Source organism: Ailuropoda melanoleuca, unplaced genomic scaffold (assembly GCF_002007445.2).
Source record: "Ailuropoda melanoleuca isolate Jingjing unplaced genomic scaffold, ASM200744v2 unplaced-scaffold5927, whole genome shotgun sequence".
Lineage (NCBI taxonomy): Eukaryota > Metazoa > Chordata > Mammalia > Carnivora > Ursidae > Ailuropoda > Ailuropoda melanoleuca.
The window spans coordinates 53,760-72,527 of record NW_023233025.1 but is presented as its reverse complement, the minus strand read 5'-3'; the positions used below and the strand labels follow the sequence as shown (position 1 = coordinate 72,527).

Below are 18,768 nucleotides of genomic sequence, written 5' to 3'. Positions count from 1 at the left end.
CTATGGGACCACGTGTCCAAAACCAGTAGGCCTGGAAAAGCCAGGGCAGTTCAGCTTTACCCTGGATCGGGGAAGGCTGTGGGGTCCCAGCGCCACCAGTAACAGGGCATAGAAGAGCTGGGACCCGTGCAGGAACAAGGAGAGCAGGGTGCCTGACGGGCCAAAGGAAGGGGAGGAAGCACGCCGGTCCCCATGCCATCCCTTCCCACATGTGCAGAGCACAACTCAGGAGTGAAGGAACACGTCTGCCCACTGTGTTCCAGCCGGGCCACCAGCCCCTGTGTCCCCTGCAGGCAACAGCTCCCAGGAGCATCATTACTGGGAGCCGGGTCCCTGGTGAGCCATGCAATTCTCTCAGACACACAGAGTGTACTCTCTGAGTCCAACTGTGCATTTTTCTAAGTACCCTGGCCCGGCCCTGAGCCACCCCCTCGCCTGCCAGGGGAGCCGCTCACACAAATCCGGGGAGTTCTCAGGTTAGTTTCCCGGCGCACAGGGACTGACCTCACTAAGCCCAAGGAAAACCAGGTGGGACAGCACGCCACAATTTTTAAGTGCAGTGTTCTTAGACCAAAATCAGAGAAATATCACCCAGGACCACGTCCCTGCTCCCAGCCACCACGAGGCTCAGAGCCTTTCCTCTGATGCTTTTGTTCCATTTCCCACGGCCTTCCCGACCTTTCTAAAAAAACATATTTCGGTAAACATCTGCGCCAAAGGTTTGCCATGATTTATGAACAGTTAACCAAAAACTGATGAGCTAGATTGAAAACTACATCCAACTTTAAATAAGAACAAAAAAGTATTCATGAGCGAGGCGTGAAAACCCAACAGGGTCGTGGGTGACGGGTGATAACCAGGCATTTACTAGCACGTTACCAAGCACAGTCTGCATGTGAGCTTGAACGCGCAGCACATGGATTATAAGATGGTTATGCCTTTGCCCTTGGTCCCTGTGTCCCCATCTAGCTACAGAAGGAGCTAATTGGTTCCATCTTTCTTCCTCACTGAACTGTCTGCCTGGAGCCTCCCACATTTGAAGAGCTCAGTAAATACTCGATAACCGGAGGAAGAAAACACATTTTCCTGATATTTTGATTTTAGGGGGAAACAAAGAGCTTCCTTTATTAACACTCTAACACATACGTTGGAAACCAGAAACCGGATCTAATCATACCACATGCTAACCGGACACGCACTGGAAAATGTACGCGGAAGAGAAGAAGACAGAAAGAGCCTATGAAGCTACCCATGGAAATAGCTGGTATTGACAGTCTAACGTGTGTATCCTCTTTCTCACAGTTTTGTGATGACTTTATTTAGAAGGACACAGATTTGGTTGGTCACAAAAGCAGCCACAATCTCGAGGGAAGGGGCCTTGGAAACGTTGCCTGAGTGCCCGTCCACTTCCCGGGATGATGTCGCTATTCACCTTCACTGCATTCCCATACGCAAGCCACGCCAAGCCACCTGAGAAATCTAAGGAACCAACACCTGGAGGGCCGGTGTGGACTGTCCCCAGAAATCCACTTCAGACAGCCTGCCGTTCGCCTCCATGCCACGCGGCCCCCCAGCGTTGGGGAGGACGAGGAGTGCGCAGACGGTGGGTTACACGGAAGCCGCTGAGTCCCATCTGTCCTCAAAACCAGGTTTGTCGGAAACAACACATGCACCCATTTGAATATTCTGCTTTCAACTACGTCGGGTCCAGGGCTAAGCCCCTCTGCCATGGCATCTCCGGTCCCTGCACCGTCTGTGGACCATGCTCACGACAGGCACGGTCTGTCTGAATTGTGACTCGGGCTCCTGAGCCCAGCTGTACCCTCTGGCCAGAGGGTGGGTCATTTTTCCATCTGACCCTAGACCCAGACCCCGACGGCGGCAGGAGGGGGCGGATTCCTTTCTGTCCCTGGGGAACACGCATCCGGCCCCCTCCGCTCATGCCTGAGCGGGCTGGTGAGGGTCCAGGGCCATGTCCACACTCCAGGCCCCCCGCCCCCCGACTCTGCCCTCCTGTAACTGCTCAGGGAAGGCGGAGAGAGGAGGTCGGAGACAGAACCAGGAGCACAGACGCGGCTTGCAGACAGATGCTGGGAAAGGCACATGTCCTTACCTGGAGCAGCAGAATGAACTGTGGGAACCTCTGTATGGGCTTCATCATCAGGCTGTAGAGCGTGACGCGGTCGGGGCTGGACTCCTGGCACTGCTGTGGGGAGAAGCCCGGCTTACTCACGCTTCGGGGCGGCAGGGACCCCCACCCGGGTCAGCGGCTGTCCTCCCGCCACAGCATAGACGCCTCGGCAGGAGGCCGACCAGCTGGCCCAAAGCCCACGCCCCGTCTTCACTCAGCAGACAGACTGCATGCAGATTTGCTGCAAAATACTCCCGCACCTGGCATCACACCACATGTGTGCTCGCGCCTCTGAGGTCGAGGGCATGCTGTGGCGGGTTGGGAACTGAACTCTTTCACCGTTTGCATTCCATGCTTTACAAATCACCTCTGACAGCCGGCAGGGCTCATCCATTTACAAACGCAATTCAACCCTCTAGGAATTGAGTTAGTTTCTGAAATTCTACAACCACCTGAAAAGCGCATTTACAAAAAAAGAAAACGAGGCACCTGGGTGGCCCGGCCAGTGAGGCATCTGCCTTTGGCTTAGGTCATGATCCCGGGGTCTTGGGATCAAGTTCCTTCCCTGTCATCCTGCTCCTTGCTCAGTGGGGAGGCTGCTTCTCTCTCTCCCTCTGCCCCTTCCCCTGCTTGTGCTCTTTCTTGTTTACTCTATCTCAAATAAATAAAATCCTTTAAAAAAAAAAAAAGAAAAGAAAAAAAATATCACAGAACCCCAAACAAGAGTTGCAAGGGCCCCACACATGGGGCGTGGCAGGCCACTGCCAGCCAGGCTTGGCTCTGAGGGTGAGGCTCTCAGGGTGAGGGGTGGGGGTGTCCCTGGGTCTGTGTCCTGTGTGAGCTGCCCCAGGAGCGGCTATGGCAGAGAATGTCTGGTCTGAGGGCTCCTCTCCCATGTGGCAGGGGCTGCCTAGTCCCTCGACCCGCCTCTCTGAGCCGGGGAGGGACGCTCCAGCAGGCTGGACCATTTGCACACGAGGGTGGGGTCTCCAGCTAAAGAAGTGGTGTGGTCGGATGGCAGAGCGAGGGCTCAGCCCCACCACCACCACTAACACTGGTTCCTGGGCTGGACCAGGATGACACATGTCCTCGTCCCCAGGCCACATGACAGCAAGAGCTGCGGCTGACCCCCAGCTGACATCTCAGGTTCCGTCAGCATCTGCAAGACACTTACAACCTCCTCCACGAAATGAATGTGGGAATCACCTGTGTTTCCTTCCCCCAGGAACCGTGCTGAGATAGGGAAAGACCACCGAGCACCAAGACCCCCGAAGCTGGGGACTGACATAATCCCTCCACTAACCCTGATCAGAGAAGGAGGGGCAAGAATTCAGCTTCAGTGTAGCTGGCCAGCGAGAATGTCACCTAAGGCCACTCGCTGCGGGTAGCAGGGGCTTCGAGAATTCAGTTCAAGTAACAAGAGCAAACTCTGGCTCAAGGTTTTATGATGGGAATTGGGGCCTCGCGCAAAGGAGGTCTGGGGTCGGTGGCTGGCCACGGTGAGGGACCATGGGCTAAATCTCCCAGGTCAACAACTCTGCGTCGTCAGCGTCAGACGCACCTCCCCTCTCACCAGAGCAGGGACGGAGCCCTCGGCCCACACAGGGTTCGTTCTTCAGCGATCAGCTTATTGCTCTGAATGGAAGGGGGCCGGAGAGCTCCACCCCAATCCCAAACGTTCTGTCTCTTGCTGAAGGACAGGAAGCCAAAGGCAGCTTCCTCTGGGATCGGACCTTAACTTTCCGTCTGCCCATCCACATACACCCTTCCAAGGACGTGCAAAATAAAGGTTATTTTCAAAAAGTTCTGCCACCACTGAAGATTCATCTCTGTTTCTAGCACGGACCCAACATCTTCCTACCAAAATCTTTGTGACAATTAACATTATGTGTTTAGAGACAAAGTGCAGTAAAATTTCACTATGGAATATTCTGACATGAAAGCTGTTATCAGAGGGTGTGATAACCCAAAATGGGGGAAAAAAAAAAGAGTGCTTACCTTTAAAAACTCGAGAAAAGCAGGCTTTGTAGCACACGTTTTCTTGAGGATTGCCACCGCTGTGCTGAAATTATTCACATACTCGCTGTAGGCGTCCAGCACCATGGATTTGGAAAACTGAAAGGCCAGAGAAAATTGAGAACTATAACAGTGCATAGAGCCCAGGGGCTCCCTCTTCCAGGATATGATAAAAGATTTGAAACCTGCCCTAAAAGCAACCTCTCGTCACTGGGATGTTTCCACAGGACACACTTCATTATGACCCGGTGTGATTTTTTTCTTCTTTAAGCAAACTTGTTAGGAATTGTTTAAACAGCTCGTCAATCTTACTCTGCTCACCCCGACACACTTGTCAGCATCCTTGTTCAGATCCCTGGCGGTGGGGCCTTCAGCTAAGCAGACCCCGTCTTTAACTTCTGGCCAATCCTCACTTTGTGGATTTCACCTCCAGGAGAGGATGCCACGCAGGCCCCAAAAGCTAGACTGGCGGCCACTGAGTGTCCCCTGGAAATGCTGCGGGGGGGGGGGGGGTTGAAGGAAACTGATCCCCTCCTGCTTCTCTGGCTGAAGGGCCATGTTGGTCCCTGTCCTGTTTTCCTAGAAACACCAAGAGACCTCCTCTGGTATTCTCCTAAGATCTTACTAATTCTCAAGATAAATAGTAATATCCATAAGTGGGTATCTGATGGGACTGTCACTTATAGAAAACAATGCTTTCACCTAAACTATATTTTGTAAAGTTTTTTTTCCTGTTAAAAAAAAATGTCGCCAAGGTAAATATTTCAAGAAGAGAGAGAGAGTAAATGTAGACACTGAACACATAAAACGGCCAAAAAATGCAATTGCAAAGTAACTATCCACTGCTTCCTCTTTTTCATAAAGATCCACGAAAGGCGTCACGCAAATATTTTAGTAAGAACTCCTGTTCCCGTGTTGTGTCTGAGGCATCCTGTAATTTATACACTTCCTGTAATTTATATGTGTCATCAAGCCCACGCAATTCTATAGAGAAAAAGAAAAGGTCTTTGGTATCATTATTACAGCATTTGTTTAGATAAACGGCCAACTGCACCTTCAAGCTGACATCCCGTGGACAGCACCGTACCCATAAGCTCCCACATCTAGAGAGAATACTTACTAAACACAATACACATAGTTCATAAATGGACCAAAGATGAAAGGGCTCAGAACTGCTGGACGCACACAGGAGGCTGCTGGTTTCCAGGCAGCCAACCACTTCCCCTGCCAGGAAACGCGAACGCATTCCGCCGCGTCCTGTGTTAGCAGACGCCTCAACCCTGCGTCTGTGCAACAAGGCCCCAGGCCACAGAGCGCTGGTTGGAGGGAAACACGTGGGTGTTTCCCACTGCCCCCAGACAGGGACAGGGATCAGGGCAAGACCTACCTGCCCCAGGGGTAAGTGGGACAGAGTGACACACTGTTTCCAGAGCCCTGGCTCGGCCACAAAAACCATGCTCCAATGGCCCAGCGATGCATGGGATAGAGCTGGCGGATCCAGGTACACCCCCCAGCAAGCCTCCAGATGGTGTCCTGACCCCGTGCACCTGACCCCTCCCCTAGTGCACTGAGCAGAGCACAGTGAGCTCACGGTGGCCTCCAAGGGGTCGGCGGCCGGTGGCCCCGGAGAGCACCCAGGCCCGCTGCTAACACCCAGCAGGAGACGTCCCCCCGACCACGGAAACTGTTTGCACCGGCAAGCTCCGTGGGGCAGCTGGGCACACCAGCAATTACCGAGGCCACGAAGACGTCCCCGATGGTTTCCACGGAGTCCCACTCGGCCACGCGGCTGGCCAGCGCGATCTGGAACATGCCGTGGCACTGCAGCAGCTCTTTGATGCGGTAGAACACCATCTTCAGCTTCCTCTCACTCAGGATCCTCGGCTCCATCTCCGACAGAGGCTTCTCGTACTGCTACAAAGACACGCGGGAAGACAGCACAGACTCTTTGAGGGTGCACTGGAAACATAGGGAGAAATCCACTCACGTACGTTACAGTTCACGCAAATCACGCGACTTCTCACGTCCACACACAGACCCGACACTCCATGTCTCCCGGGAATTCTCCCATTCCGATTACGTCACAGTTCGTATGCAGGCGTAAACCCGTGTGTGCGGGAAGGGCCAGGGACACCCGTGTCTCCCCGCGACACGACGTCTCGGTACCTCCAGAATCCTCTTTAGAGCATCCACGTAGTTCTTTTCACTGTCGACCACTGAACCCAGGATGTATCTTCTTACGACCTGTTGGCAATTGGAAAACACAATGGTAGCAAACTGCTGCAGAAAACAAATTCTACTTCTTGCAGATAAAGAACTTTGTTTCGTTTCTTGGTCTTCAAAGCAGTAGGCAAAGGAAACCTCCACATGCCTCTAAAGTACTCTGAACGGCGCATTAACTAACGTGACAGGCACAGAACCTACTGGCCCTGTTGCCACAGTTACGAAAGTATGTTAAACCTCAAATCATAAACCGTAAGGACAGCGGGACAAGTGACATTACAGCAGTAACGTCAGCAATTATGAGCTGAAGTAACGGTATTTTCTGGGCCCCACATGGACGTACAGGATATTTCACATAGGCATGAAGCATGAAAAAAGCCATTCCAGTCTTGACTCAAAGAATGCTAGCAGCAACACAGATCTAGCAAATTATTATTGCAAGGTTGTAGAACAAGAAACAGCTTGTGCGAAGTGAAAGAGTACATTTCTTTTGGCTCCAGGGCTTTTGACCAAGGGCAGACACGCCCAGGAGGCGGAGGGTACAGGGAGGGGATGAAGACCGCCCCGCCTCAGACGCCAGGTCACTCAAGCACACAGGAGGACAGCATCCTGGGCGCTAGGTTCCCGTTAAAGGCCAGGGATGATGCTTGGCATTTCCGTCAAGGCTAGACATATTCTGGCAAGTTATTTTTGCCAATAAATGGAAAATGGGCAAACAAAATTACAGCAAGGCTGCCTCTAGACCACACACACCTCAGAGCACCCCCTCCACGCCTGCCCGAGGGAGGAGGGGCCGCTCGCCACGGGACCCACAGCGCCACCCAGCGGGCAGAGATGGCATCTTCCACAGTGGAGATCCCTCGGGTTAAGAATGCTCTAGGGCCACAGAGTCTTACAAAACAGAATTGACAAGCAAGCGACTCTCTCCACAAAAAGGACCATTCAAATTCACAAAATGAAGACAAAAACCAGTGCTTCTAGGGCACGTAAAGAGGTCAGGGATGTACTGAAAGAGTACAGAAGCGTCTGGGGTTAAAAGAGGCCCCCTCGAGGCTGCCAGCCACCTGGCCCCATCGTGGTCTGAGCGCCGACCCCTCCCCTCTATGAGGAAGGCTAGACCCCGCATCCCAGTCACTCCCCAAACTGGCAGATGGCCCATATCTACCATCCTTTTTCCCCAATTCAGGTTCCCATATGCTGCAAGTCTCCTCAGGCAGAATATCTGGGGTCAAACCCAGGAAATTAGTGACGTTTTTAACAGTCCTGAGAGGATTCTGAGAGGTCAGATCCCATGTCCTCTACACAGCTGTCCCACTTGTGCCTGCTACCTTGCCTGGGAGTGCCCTGCTTCATCCCCTACCACCCCAACACCACATCCTCAGACAAGGGGACCCACGTCCCAGTCATACTGTGTCCCCCCAGGAAAGAGCTTGGAGACCCCATTAATGTTCAGAGCCCCAGACAGCACAGGAGTGGGGCAGGAAGGACCCAGGTAGAGACTTCAAAGGAACATCAACGGTGTTTTCAAGAACTCAAGTCCCTTTCTCCAACTGGTGAGGTTGGAGAGTGGGGGGTGAGACCCAAACGGGGACAGCCAGCACCCCTCACCCCCGTGCGGGGATGGCAGCCACACATCCCCAGGGAGCACCGGAGAGAGCAGAGGATTTACGGTTCATCCAACAATTGACTTAGGATTTAGGATTCTAGATTTGGGGATCGGAGATGCAGCTCAGGCATTGGGCCCTACTGCGCCTCCTCGGAGCCGTGGTGTGTGTGTTGACACGGAGGGATGCGCGAGGATTTAATGACACCCGGTGCGCTCCTGCAGGCGGCTCACAGCATGAGTGTCTGTGGCGGCCACCGCACGCCCGTCGCCACGTCTTCCTTCGCTCCCGACACACTCACACATCAGCCGTGCGGCCCGCAGACACGCTTCCTCGTCCTGTCAGCCCTGCTGCTCGGGCTCCCCCTTCAACTCAGTGAAACGTGAGCTTCCTAATTTGCCGACAAGGATTAACGGCCCCTGGGCATCCTCCCAGCTCGGCTCTCTGTTCAGACTCCAACCTTAGCGCTGTCACCGCCTTGTTCCCTCCCACGCCGCTGCCCACACGTGTCTACCTAATACCGCGTGTCTCTGTGACGTGTGTCATGCTGACCCCACAGAGGACAACTCAAGGGCCCCCCGAAAGCCCCAAACTCTGCTCCACGCTCTTGTCCTGAGGCTTCTTTTCCTTTTACCCAAGATCATCAAATGGACACCACCGTGTTTTTTTCCCTCTCCTATTTCCAAAGGGTAGGAAATTCATTTCTGCCCCGCTGATTTCATCAGTTGTTGGAAAACTGTCTTTGCTCTGTGTGTGGGGCACTGCGTACACGCCGTTTGCCCACGCCCACCTAGTGTCTCCAGGTAAAGTCGCCCCGTCGGTGAGAACCGGTATAAATCGCGCCCACAGACGTCTCCCTCTGGGGGTGACACTGCAAACACTCGTGGACCACAGAGCCCCCATCCACACCACAGGTGCTGGCCAGGGCCGCCGAGGCCACAGAGGGGCCACGAGTGGGGGACGGCGGGGGTTCAGCCGTGGAGACACTGAGCTCCGTTAGCAGCCGGCACAGCTGCGCCAAGAAACAGCCCCATCCTACCTGCTGCTGAGATAGACCTTCCGGCATTGGGGTAAGGATGGCTTCCGGATGTTTGCAGTCAACGTCAATAAATAAATTCTGCTCCTCCTCAAGACAGGATCTGTGATCTTGAAAAAAAGTCAGAAGGCACTAGTTTGACCTTGAAACGATATATTCATAATAGTACAGTGTGGTTAAAAAAAAAAGTCATCAAGTCAATGCCTCAGGCAGACACTTTGATTTTCCGTGCTTACTTTTCCACCTGGCAATGATTAAGTTGACATTTTAACAAACCCAAGAAAATATCTTTTCCAGAAGAGGAACGTAGTGTCCATCGATATCTGAAATTTTCAATACTTGGAAGTTTAATTTCAAAAGATAGAGATGTCCTTTGAATACCTGGTTGGTAGATCAGAAATAAATACTTCAATTTCTTAACGTACAAAGTATGGCATTCAGAGACAAAGAAGGGCAGCCAAGAACCCAAGCTCAGTAATCGACGAAAGCTAAGCGGAGACTCAGTGAGTTTCTTGACATTCTGTCTGCCTTGCTCATGGGGAAGCACAGCTACCATCAAATCAAAACACTGAGACCAAAACTAAATTTATCTTTAAAAACTTGGCCGTGGCTAAATCATCCACAAAAGGGCTGGAAAACAGAAAAGCAAAGGGATTCTTAGGTTAACAGGAGCCCAGAGATGATCAAATTCAAATCTCCAAAACCTTGGCTGCACAGAAAAATTTGTGAGGATCTTTTAAACACCTACCAGCGTCTACACAGCCATGAGAACGGCCCAGATCCAGAGTACCGACCACACCACGTGTTGGCGAGAGTGTGGCGCCGCGGGAGCCCCCACTCGCCACCCGCGGGAGAGCAGAGGGGTGCAGCCACTTTGGAGGGCAGTGTGGGGCTTGCTCACAAAAACCAATATCCTCTTACCCTACAATCCAGCAATAACACTCCTTGGTATTTACCCAAAGGAGTTGAAAGCTTATGTCCACATGTGACCCACAGTGGAGTTCCCGGCACCTGATTCACGATGGCCACAACCTGAAGCCACCACGATGGCCTTCAGCAGGTGAAGGACACGTAACTGTGGTCCATCCAGACTTGGGGGAGAGCTCAGCGCTACACAGAAACAAGCCTACAAGCCATGAGCAGACGTGAGGGAGCCCTGAAGGCCGGTGACTCAGCCAAAGAAGCCAGTCTGAGGAGTCTACACACGGTCGGATTCTGACTCTGACCATCTGGGGAAGCGAACCTACGCAGACAGTGACAAGATCGGAGGGTGCCAGGGGTTGGCAGAGAGAGGGACGAGCAGAGGAAGCCCAGGGGACTTTCAGGGCCATGAAGCTGCTCTGTGTGGTACTGTAACGGCGGGCACCTGTCACTGGACTCGTGTCCAAACCCACAGGATGCACCACGTTGAGAAGGAAACTGCGTGAATGTACGCGGCGGACTCTGGATGACGAAGTGTCCGTGCGGGCTCATCAGTGGTGACAAGCGCACCAAGACGGTGGGAGTGCTGGGGTCGGGGAGGCTGTGCACGGCGGGGGGTATATATGGAAAATATCCACACCTTCTGCTCAGTTTTGCTGTGAATCTAAAATTGATCGTAAATGATAAAGTCTTAAAAGAAACAGAAACAGAACCTTCTTGTATCCAGAGGCCCCCTCAGGTTTCACGGATCAGTCCCAGGGCTGCTGAGCCTGGGTAGGTGGGATTTGTTAAAAGCTCCCACTTTGTTCATGAATACACCGAGGTTTAAGAACCACTAATTCTGTCCCATCTTCCCATTTTACAGCTTGGGAAACTAAGGTCGTTGGGCTCAGGGATGTCCTTGACTGACTGTCGCACCCCCCGGGGGGGGGGTCCCCATAGACCTCCTCCCTATCCAGCTCGGGGCTTCCCGCCCATCCTACGTGCTGGCTGCTGGCCTGTAGATGCCCAGTCGGGGTCTGGGGTGGGGCCCCAATCCCAACCCGGGCACCTCTCAGACCTGCCCGTGCACCCCCACAAAGGGGTTCGTCCTGGGGGCACCCGGCACGCTGCTGGCAGCTCATCAGGGCACACCCTGAATGAGACCCACCCTCCCCAAGCCATCTCCTTCCCAAGTAACCTGCTGGGGCTCCTGACAACCCTTTCTACATCTTGTTTCGAGATGCTGAAGACCACTAGGACTAGAATTTATACAGGAGTCCAGTTCGTTTTAACGCCCATTACACACAGTCCTCCGAGGGTGCTCCTTAAGGAAGTGTGGTTTCAGCAAATGCTACACGCACACCAGCTCGCCTCTTAGAACACTTGTGCAAAGAACAAAGTCGTGTTTTTAAAGGAATCCGTCAGGGTCCCGGTGCCCACTCCGGGAAAGTATGCTCCCAGCCACCCTGCAGGTAACCAGCTGTCTTGTAATAACGCACCAGTGCAAAGACAGCTTCTCAGATAATCCTTGGTCCACAGCTTGTCGTCCACTTGGTGCACTCTAGACACAACCTCGCTCTCTGACGCACAGACAGGCTCCTGGCCCTGTGCTGAGAGCCTCAGAAAACCTGAAACTTCTGGAGTCATCCCAGATCTTTCCTCACCAGCAAAAGGGTTCCTAAAATTCCTGCTTAGAACAAGCCCTCTTAGCTTGTGTCTTTGTGAGAAATAGATGTACATACGAGAATCTGTGCTCTGAAAATAGATCACTGCTATTATGCCTTAGTAAAAATAAACCTGCTGGGGTGCCTGTCTCAGTCAGTTAAGCATCTGCCTTCAGCTCAGGTCACGATCCCAGGATCCTGGGACTGAGTCCTGCGTTGGGCTCCTTGCTCCGTGGGAAGCCTGCTTATCCCTCTGCCTGCCGCTCCCTCCCTACCCCGCTCATGCTCTCTCTTTCTCTCTGAAATCAATAAATAAAATCTTAAAAAAAAAAAAAAAAGAAAAAGAATAAAGTTGCTGAGAATCCAGACTGACTGGGGTCCCAGGATACCCGAGGGGATTTCGGGAGGGAAAGCAGAGAGTGAAGGCCCCGGGGCAGGGGTTCATGAAGGGCTGGTGTGCTGAGAGGAGACAACAGAAAGTGAAGTCTACCACCCCTGAGAATTCATGTAACTTTCTGCTGCCTGGCGTGTGTCTGTGTGTGTCCATCCGTCCCTGAGCTACTGCACAGATCCGAGCACGTCTTCAGCTGAGAGAGCACGCCCTCCCCCCATCTGGGAGAGGAGACCCAGGTGGCCTGGCTAAGTCAAACCCCAGCGACAAGTGCGGTGCTAAGGGGGTTGTGCGTGACGAGCCGGCAGCTGCACTCCATGCCACCAACATGCTGTGTGACGGAGTGGTCTGCAAGCCGGGCCACACACCTGAAGCCATGAAGGACCTGGTCCGAATGAGGGAGCGGCCTCTCTTCACAGCGGCCTTCGTCTTCTCGAGCCCATCCTTCGTGCCCTCCTTGGCGGCCTTCATGAACTTCTGCATCTGCAAGACGAGGGCGAAATGCGAGAAGTGGCGCCATCGATAAAAATCCACTTACTGCTTTTATTTTATTTTAAAAGAATACTGTCAAGTAGCTTGGTCTTAAAACGTCCCCTGAAGTTGGCTTTGTGACCAGGGAGAGCTCACGTGCTTGTTTCGTGTGTGCGCGTGTGTGTGGCTTGGGCCACGTTTTGTGTGTTTAACAAAAAAGAAAGAAGGAAGGAAAGAAAGAAGGAAGGAAAGAAAGAAAAGCGAACTTGAACAACCAGCCCTTCCTCAACCTGGCGGGGGTGGGTCTCCCGCTGCGTGCAAGGTCAGTCTCCATCGTTCCCGGGATGACTCACAGACACAAGAGACTCTGCGGACGGCAGAGGCAGAGAATGAAGAGCGCACACAGTTACGCGGCGGGCCCAGGTCACAGGGCGCATGCAGGACACGGCACAACAGCCCCCAAGCTGCCCTCCTGAGCTCCACGCGGAGGCAAGTCCAGCAGCTTACAGGGGCGTGCACGGGCTGCTCGGGCTGTGGGGTGCGTGAGTAGACACAGACGGAGAATAGCCCCACTTGCCCCCAGAGTGCCGTGTTGGGGTTCTGGAGCCCTGAACCCAGAGTCCGAGCACACACGCACACCGGCTGTCGGGGCTCAGAGCCACAATGACCTGCTTTGGCATATCACCTTCCTTATTCTTGAAAACTCTAAGGTCTGAGGTATTAACCATCGGGGTCCAAGTGATTTTTTTAGAGGAACCCCAGATGGAATCCTCCAGACAAACCAGCATCCGGTCCAAAGGACCTCCACACTGCCTGCCGCCCTGGTCCTCCTGCCCATTCCTTCCTGATGCCGGAGAGATTTCAACCCTATCTCCACCTCCCCGCACCCAGGCCCACTCGCCCTGCCCATGTGTCTCAGGGCCGGATCATCAGGGTCCCCGCCGGGTCCCACCTTAGGGGCGGCGTGTGCTGGTGTCAGACACGCACCATGGCCCTGGCTGTTCCTGTGTGTCCTCTAGTCCCCCGAGCCTCAACCAGCTGCACCCAAACCATGTCCACACTCGCTAGCCGGGACCCTGCTCCAGCCTCCAAAGGGCACGGCCACTGCGGGCTCCTCTGAAACCTACATCCCTTCTTCCCCCTCCTAAAGACATGCCCTTCGCTGCACGCACCATCTCTCCTGGCCAGCCGCTGCTGGGCCTCCACCCTGCACTCCCCCAGTGCTCATCTGCCTGCAAGGCGCCTCTGCTTTGTCTCCTGACCCACACAGCCTTCCTAGACCTCACTCTTTCTTACCCCACCCTGGACCGCTAAGCCTCGATCTTCAGCTAGACCCTGGTCAGGGACCCTCAAATAAGAATCAGAGAATTGCTAACACAAGACCGAGGGGAGCCAAACTGCAAAGTACCAGCAGCAATGAAGACCCAGGTTCTGGGGAGCTGTGATGCCTGTCCCAGATCACACAGCAGCCGGGAAACAGAACCAGGCCTCCCAACCCATCCTAATGTCTGTTTCTTATTGGTTGAAGGGGGTCGGGTTGGCCTGGCCCTAATTACTTACACCCCATCTCATTGCTCCCTGCTTCCTAACACATGCTGCTCGCCCCTCTCACTCGCTACTTCCTGCACCTGCTTCCAAACTCCTCCACCGAGCTGGCCTCCTTCATGACTCCCCCGTGACCAATGACTGAGCTCATGGTTCTCTGGAAAATCGCAGCAGCCGACACTCCCATGTGACCTGCTGCCTTGGATTCTTGCATGGGAACCGGCCAGAGGATGACCTGAAGGAAATGATGAGACTCCCAGAGTTTTGCTCCTGCTGTGAGAAGCCCAGGACACAAGAACACTCCAGAATGAAGCAGGTGACTATAACGGAAGACATTTCTAAGTGAACATCTATTTTCAGTTAGACGCCATTTAACACATACGAACAAATCACAAAACATCGGGAGGACAAAAGACCTACTGGACGTGAACGTTACTTGACAGTGCCCTTTTAAAACACATCTGCAAGGACTGACCGCCACCACGTTCAAACCTAGCGGTTCTCGAACTTGCCGGTCTCAGGACCCCTTTATACTCGTAAAAGTACCGAGGGCCCCACGAGCTCTGTCCATCTGGCTTTCACTGGTCTACGTTTACTGGATAAAAAGTTAAAATTGAGAAAAATATCAAACTTTAATGAACATTCATTTAGAAATAATAATAAACCTACTCTGTTATCGAAGCAGCCCATTCATGAAAAATCATTGTATTTCCCACACGACCAGATAGGTGGTGCTGTTGCGCACGTCTGGAAATCTCTCGCTCATCAGGGAGACGCTGGATCCCACGTGCCAGGGACTGTGGGGTCACAGACAGGGGTGCCTCGGGAACACTCCCGTCCCCGTGTAAGAGAACGAGAGACAGAAGGGTAGATACTGTCTCAGCATGAATATGAGCCCGCCACGTGGGCCTTGGTGACACCTGGAAGCCCAAGACCACACTCTGAGAACCACTGTTCAGGTAGAAAGGGCCGACTGAGTAGCCATGGTGCTTCTTTTAAAAAGCACGGCCCATTTCTGAATAAGCATTTTCAACGCAGCTGGTCAAAAAATGAACCACACTACCTTCAGTTCCTGTCTCTGCTTTAGCTGCTGAATCTCTGTGGCTCCCACCGTGTTTGCCATCAAAGCTCTCATCTTTTTCTCATAGTGGTCCTTGAAACGGGTTAGGTCATGGGAAAGCTACAGCATAAAGAGATACAATCTTTTCACAAAGACGCTCCTTTTGGTACTTTGAGACTGTCTTACGTTGAAAGGACGTGGCGGCGGCGTCTGGGGGACCCCACGCCCCACGGGGAGCCCCTAGTTCTGGCCCACTAACTCCTGAGAGATAAAAAACGAGGAAGTCAAACATGTGGGGCAAGGAGGCGACTTTGGATGACCCAGACTGGAGACTTTTCTATGCCAGACAAGAGCGAATACAGGAACCAAAGGATCTGGGACGTCATTCACATGCATTTTGATGACATTAAAATGATCAAAAATGTAAGTAAAAAATGCATAAAATTATTCTTTTGGGTCAGCACCAAGGTGGAAGATACCCGAGTTCAAGACTGCCCTCCATGCAGGGCTTCATCATTTGGGAATGGGCAGCCCAGATTGTTAAGTCTCCAAACTGACGAGACGTCATCTCAGCTGATGGGGGAAGAGGAGAAATCCTGTCAAACACTGTCCACATGATCACACGTCTTGGATATGGAAACCAAGGCCTGAAGGCTTCTCCAGCGAATGTTTCCCATATCAACCCAGGAAAAGAGGCTTTAAGCAATTTTCATTAAAAATGTGGACTTTTTTGAGTTAACTTGTTAATAACTTCAGAGTGTTCAGTAGGCCGTTTTAAAATCATGACTTAAACGAGAATGCCTAGTCCTTCCCATGGCCTTTCCATCTTGCTGGCCGGGCTCCCAGCTGCCCTCGGGTGCAGCTGCGGTGGAGCAAGGGAGGGAGGAGGATGCCCACACTGACTATCCCACACTCGTAAGCCACCTTGTGGGCCGTTCACCTGCTGAAGAGCAGCCTTTCACTTGGCATTTTGGGGGGTCTGCCCAGGAGCGGAGTTCCATTCAGAGGGCGAGAAACAAGTCTTTCAGTAAGTGTGTGACACCCAGCCTGCCAACAGAAGGAAACTGAAGAGTGCTTTAACCACTCTTCCGAGCGCCCGTGCACAGCTCTCCGATCTCAACGTAAGCCCAGAGTGGCAGGTGCATGGCATCAATCCGACTACAGCTTCCCACGTTAGTTACTCTCAGCTGTGCTGTCAGTAGAGGGGTCCAAGGAAAGGCTGTAATGACGTGAGGTGCTCGGGCAACCTTCACAAAGAGGTAGGTTCTTCTGAGCTTCATGAAGCCAGTTCACAGAGTATGAGAACACTAGGTGACCCGTAACCACATGCAAGCCAGACATACGTGGCCACAGTCAAGAACCACCTCCCCCCGGCTCTGCTTACTGGGTGTGGGAGGGGCCAGTGATTTACCCACACTGTCACAGTCTGCATCAACAGAGTCACACGGGCCAGCCTCCATGTGCCTGTGGCCTGACGCTCAGCCTCACACAGAAAGCACGTGAAGCCTGCAGACACGTCTGTGAACCTGAGCGCAGATCACCCCTTTCACAAATGACCAGAGCCCAACAACCAAGAGCAAACGGCACAGACACGCACCACTGAAAACCACACATCTCAGTAAGAGGACCCGCTCAACAAAAGTGCTTCTGGGTCCCACATCTGACCACCACCCAGTTCTAGAATTCACGCTCCATCTCTTAAGTTCCTCCTTAGACTCTGACCTCGTGAGTCACGCACATGCGTGCACACACTCCACTCAGGACAGATACCCCGGCAGCTCAGGGGCTCTGTCCTTCAACCCCATCTGCGTCTCACAGAGACCCGACGCCGTCCACTCAGGAGGCACGGAAAGTCGTGACTGCACAAACACAAATAATGCAGAGTGGTCACTTAGGGCCTTCTGAGTGTGTTTATAAAAACTTCCTGCTATGACTATACACATGAGGTAAAACCAGAGACCCCTTCCCTACTGCTTACACCTTCCTCACACTATGTACCAACATCTTAAACACTTAAATAGTACGGAATGCAAAATTTAAGTCCCATTCACATGCTAACAGGAGATGCGCTGTCTCTCACACAGACTTAACACATACTTGCTTCTTGTGGTTGCTGCGCAGGAAGGACCTGGGGACCCCGTTCTTGCACTCCGAGTCACTCTGCTCCTCGTAGCTTTCGAATTCACTGGAGCTCCATCCATATTCCAAAGAGCTATTTCCACCTTCCTCTCCATTCTCAACGTCATCATAAATCATTTCATCTGAGGGCAAAAATGTCAAAATGAAATAAAAAATGCAGAATTTGCTAGTTATGGGTTTGTGTGTGTCTGTTGTTTCACCATACCCTTGAGCACTGGGGGCTGGAAGCATATCAGACCCCTGGGGGCAGTGCAGAGCCCCGGGCAGGCTCCCCTCCAAGACGGGGGTGGCAATGTGCAGGGTTGGACAGAGCACCCATGAACCCCCAGCCCCCGGTGCATCCTGAGGGCCACTGGTCTCTAAGAATCTGCCAGAATTATACCAAATAACTTGTTGGCCATGAAGACAAATGTACAGAATATAAACAGATTAGATAAATAGAAGGTAGATGTATAGATGATAGAGACATTCAAATATGACACAAGGGAAGCTCACAGGAAACAACTAAAATTTTGTCTTTGTGCTAACAATGGTCTAATAAATCTTATAACCTATTACTGCTTTTAAAATGTTTTAATCACATCAGTCATTTCATAATTAGTAATAAACACAGGTCTATGCCACCAAATACAAAGGGATCTTTATAGTTTAAAAATTCCAAAGGCTTTAATTCCCGTCTTTTACTCCATAATCTGTATTCTGCAAAAGTGAGTTCACTGAGCCTAGCTGCCTTATCGGTACTCCCATAGCAAGGAGAAGTCTTGACATTCATCACCAATTAATTAATCTGCTTCCTTTCTAATAGGTGCAACGGTCACAGATCCACGAAAAGTAATTCTGTGATACGCCTTGACTAATACAAAAAAATGCAGTGGAACAGAAAAATACAGATGGGTTTCCTATTTTCAGTGCCGTGCTGCTGGTGACGGGACTTTCTGAGAATGAAAACGTCATTCTACAAACTTCCAGGGTTATCAGTGTCTCTCTCTGATTTCTATTACTTATTAACACATGACCATAAATGGCTATTTCAGATGAACTTTCTCAGGTACAAGTGACTCATTAAAAGTAATTTCTGCTTAAATTATCACCGAAGGACAGTACAAAGTTAGATAAAAGATGGCATTTCTAGGGGCGCCTGGGTGGCGCAGTCGTTAAGCGTCTGCCTTCGGCTCAGGGCGTGATCCCAGCGTTCTGGGATCAAGTCCCACATCAGGCTCCTCTGCTAGGAGCCTGCTTCTTCCTCTCCCACTCCCCCTACTTGTGTTTGTGTTCCCTCTCTCGCTGGCTGTCTCTGTCAAATAAATAAATAAAATCTTTAAGAAAAAAAAAAGATGGCATTTCCATACCTGAAAATACATTCACATTTCTTGATTAAATTTATTCCATATGCATCTTCCACTGACCTCTGTAATAAAACTTGGCCTTAAAAATCTTCAGTAATTAAACCTTGATCAATAGATTCTTTAGGGCCAAGAGCAAGCTTTGTATATATGATACTTAAAAGCAAATTTGCTTTCACTGGAAATGAAAAATACATAGGAATTTGTCACTTTGAAAATTCCTATAATACTTCAGATTACCC

The 18,768-nt window shown here is 51.8% G+C and overlaps 1 protein-coding gene across 7 annotated transcripts in view; it reads right to left on the bottom strand.

Annotated features, from left to right (window-relative positions):
• ARHGEF10 (Rho guanine nucleotide exchange factor 10) overlaps positions 1–18,768 on the bottom strand; it is a 76,966-nt gene that overhangs the window by 44,206 nt on the left and 13,992 nt on the right. For 4 of the 7 annotated variants that reach the window (XM_034652374.1, XM_034652375.1, XM_034652380.1 and 1 more), the window contains exons 4-11: positions 17,142–17,305; positions 15,048–15,164; positions 12,337–12,451; positions 9,014–9,120; positions 6,314–6,391; positions 5,882–6,061; positions 4,130–4,246; positions 2,114–2,206 (exon numbers count right to left, since the gene is read on the bottom strand). In XM_034652374.1, the coding sequence (XP_034508265.1) occupies positions 2,114–2,206; positions 4,130–4,246; positions 5,882–6,061; positions 6,314–6,391; positions 9,014–9,120; positions 12,337–12,451; positions 15,048–15,164; positions 17,142–17,305 (971 nt within the window). The remainder of the gene's footprint in view (positions 1–2,113; positions 2,207–4,129; positions 4,247–5,881; positions 6,062–6,313; positions 6,392–9,013; positions 9,121–12,336; positions 12,452–15,047; positions 15,165–17,141; positions 17,306–18,768) is intronic. The other 3 variants (XM_034652377.1, XM_034652378.1, XM_034652376.1) reach the window with 2 other exon arrangements.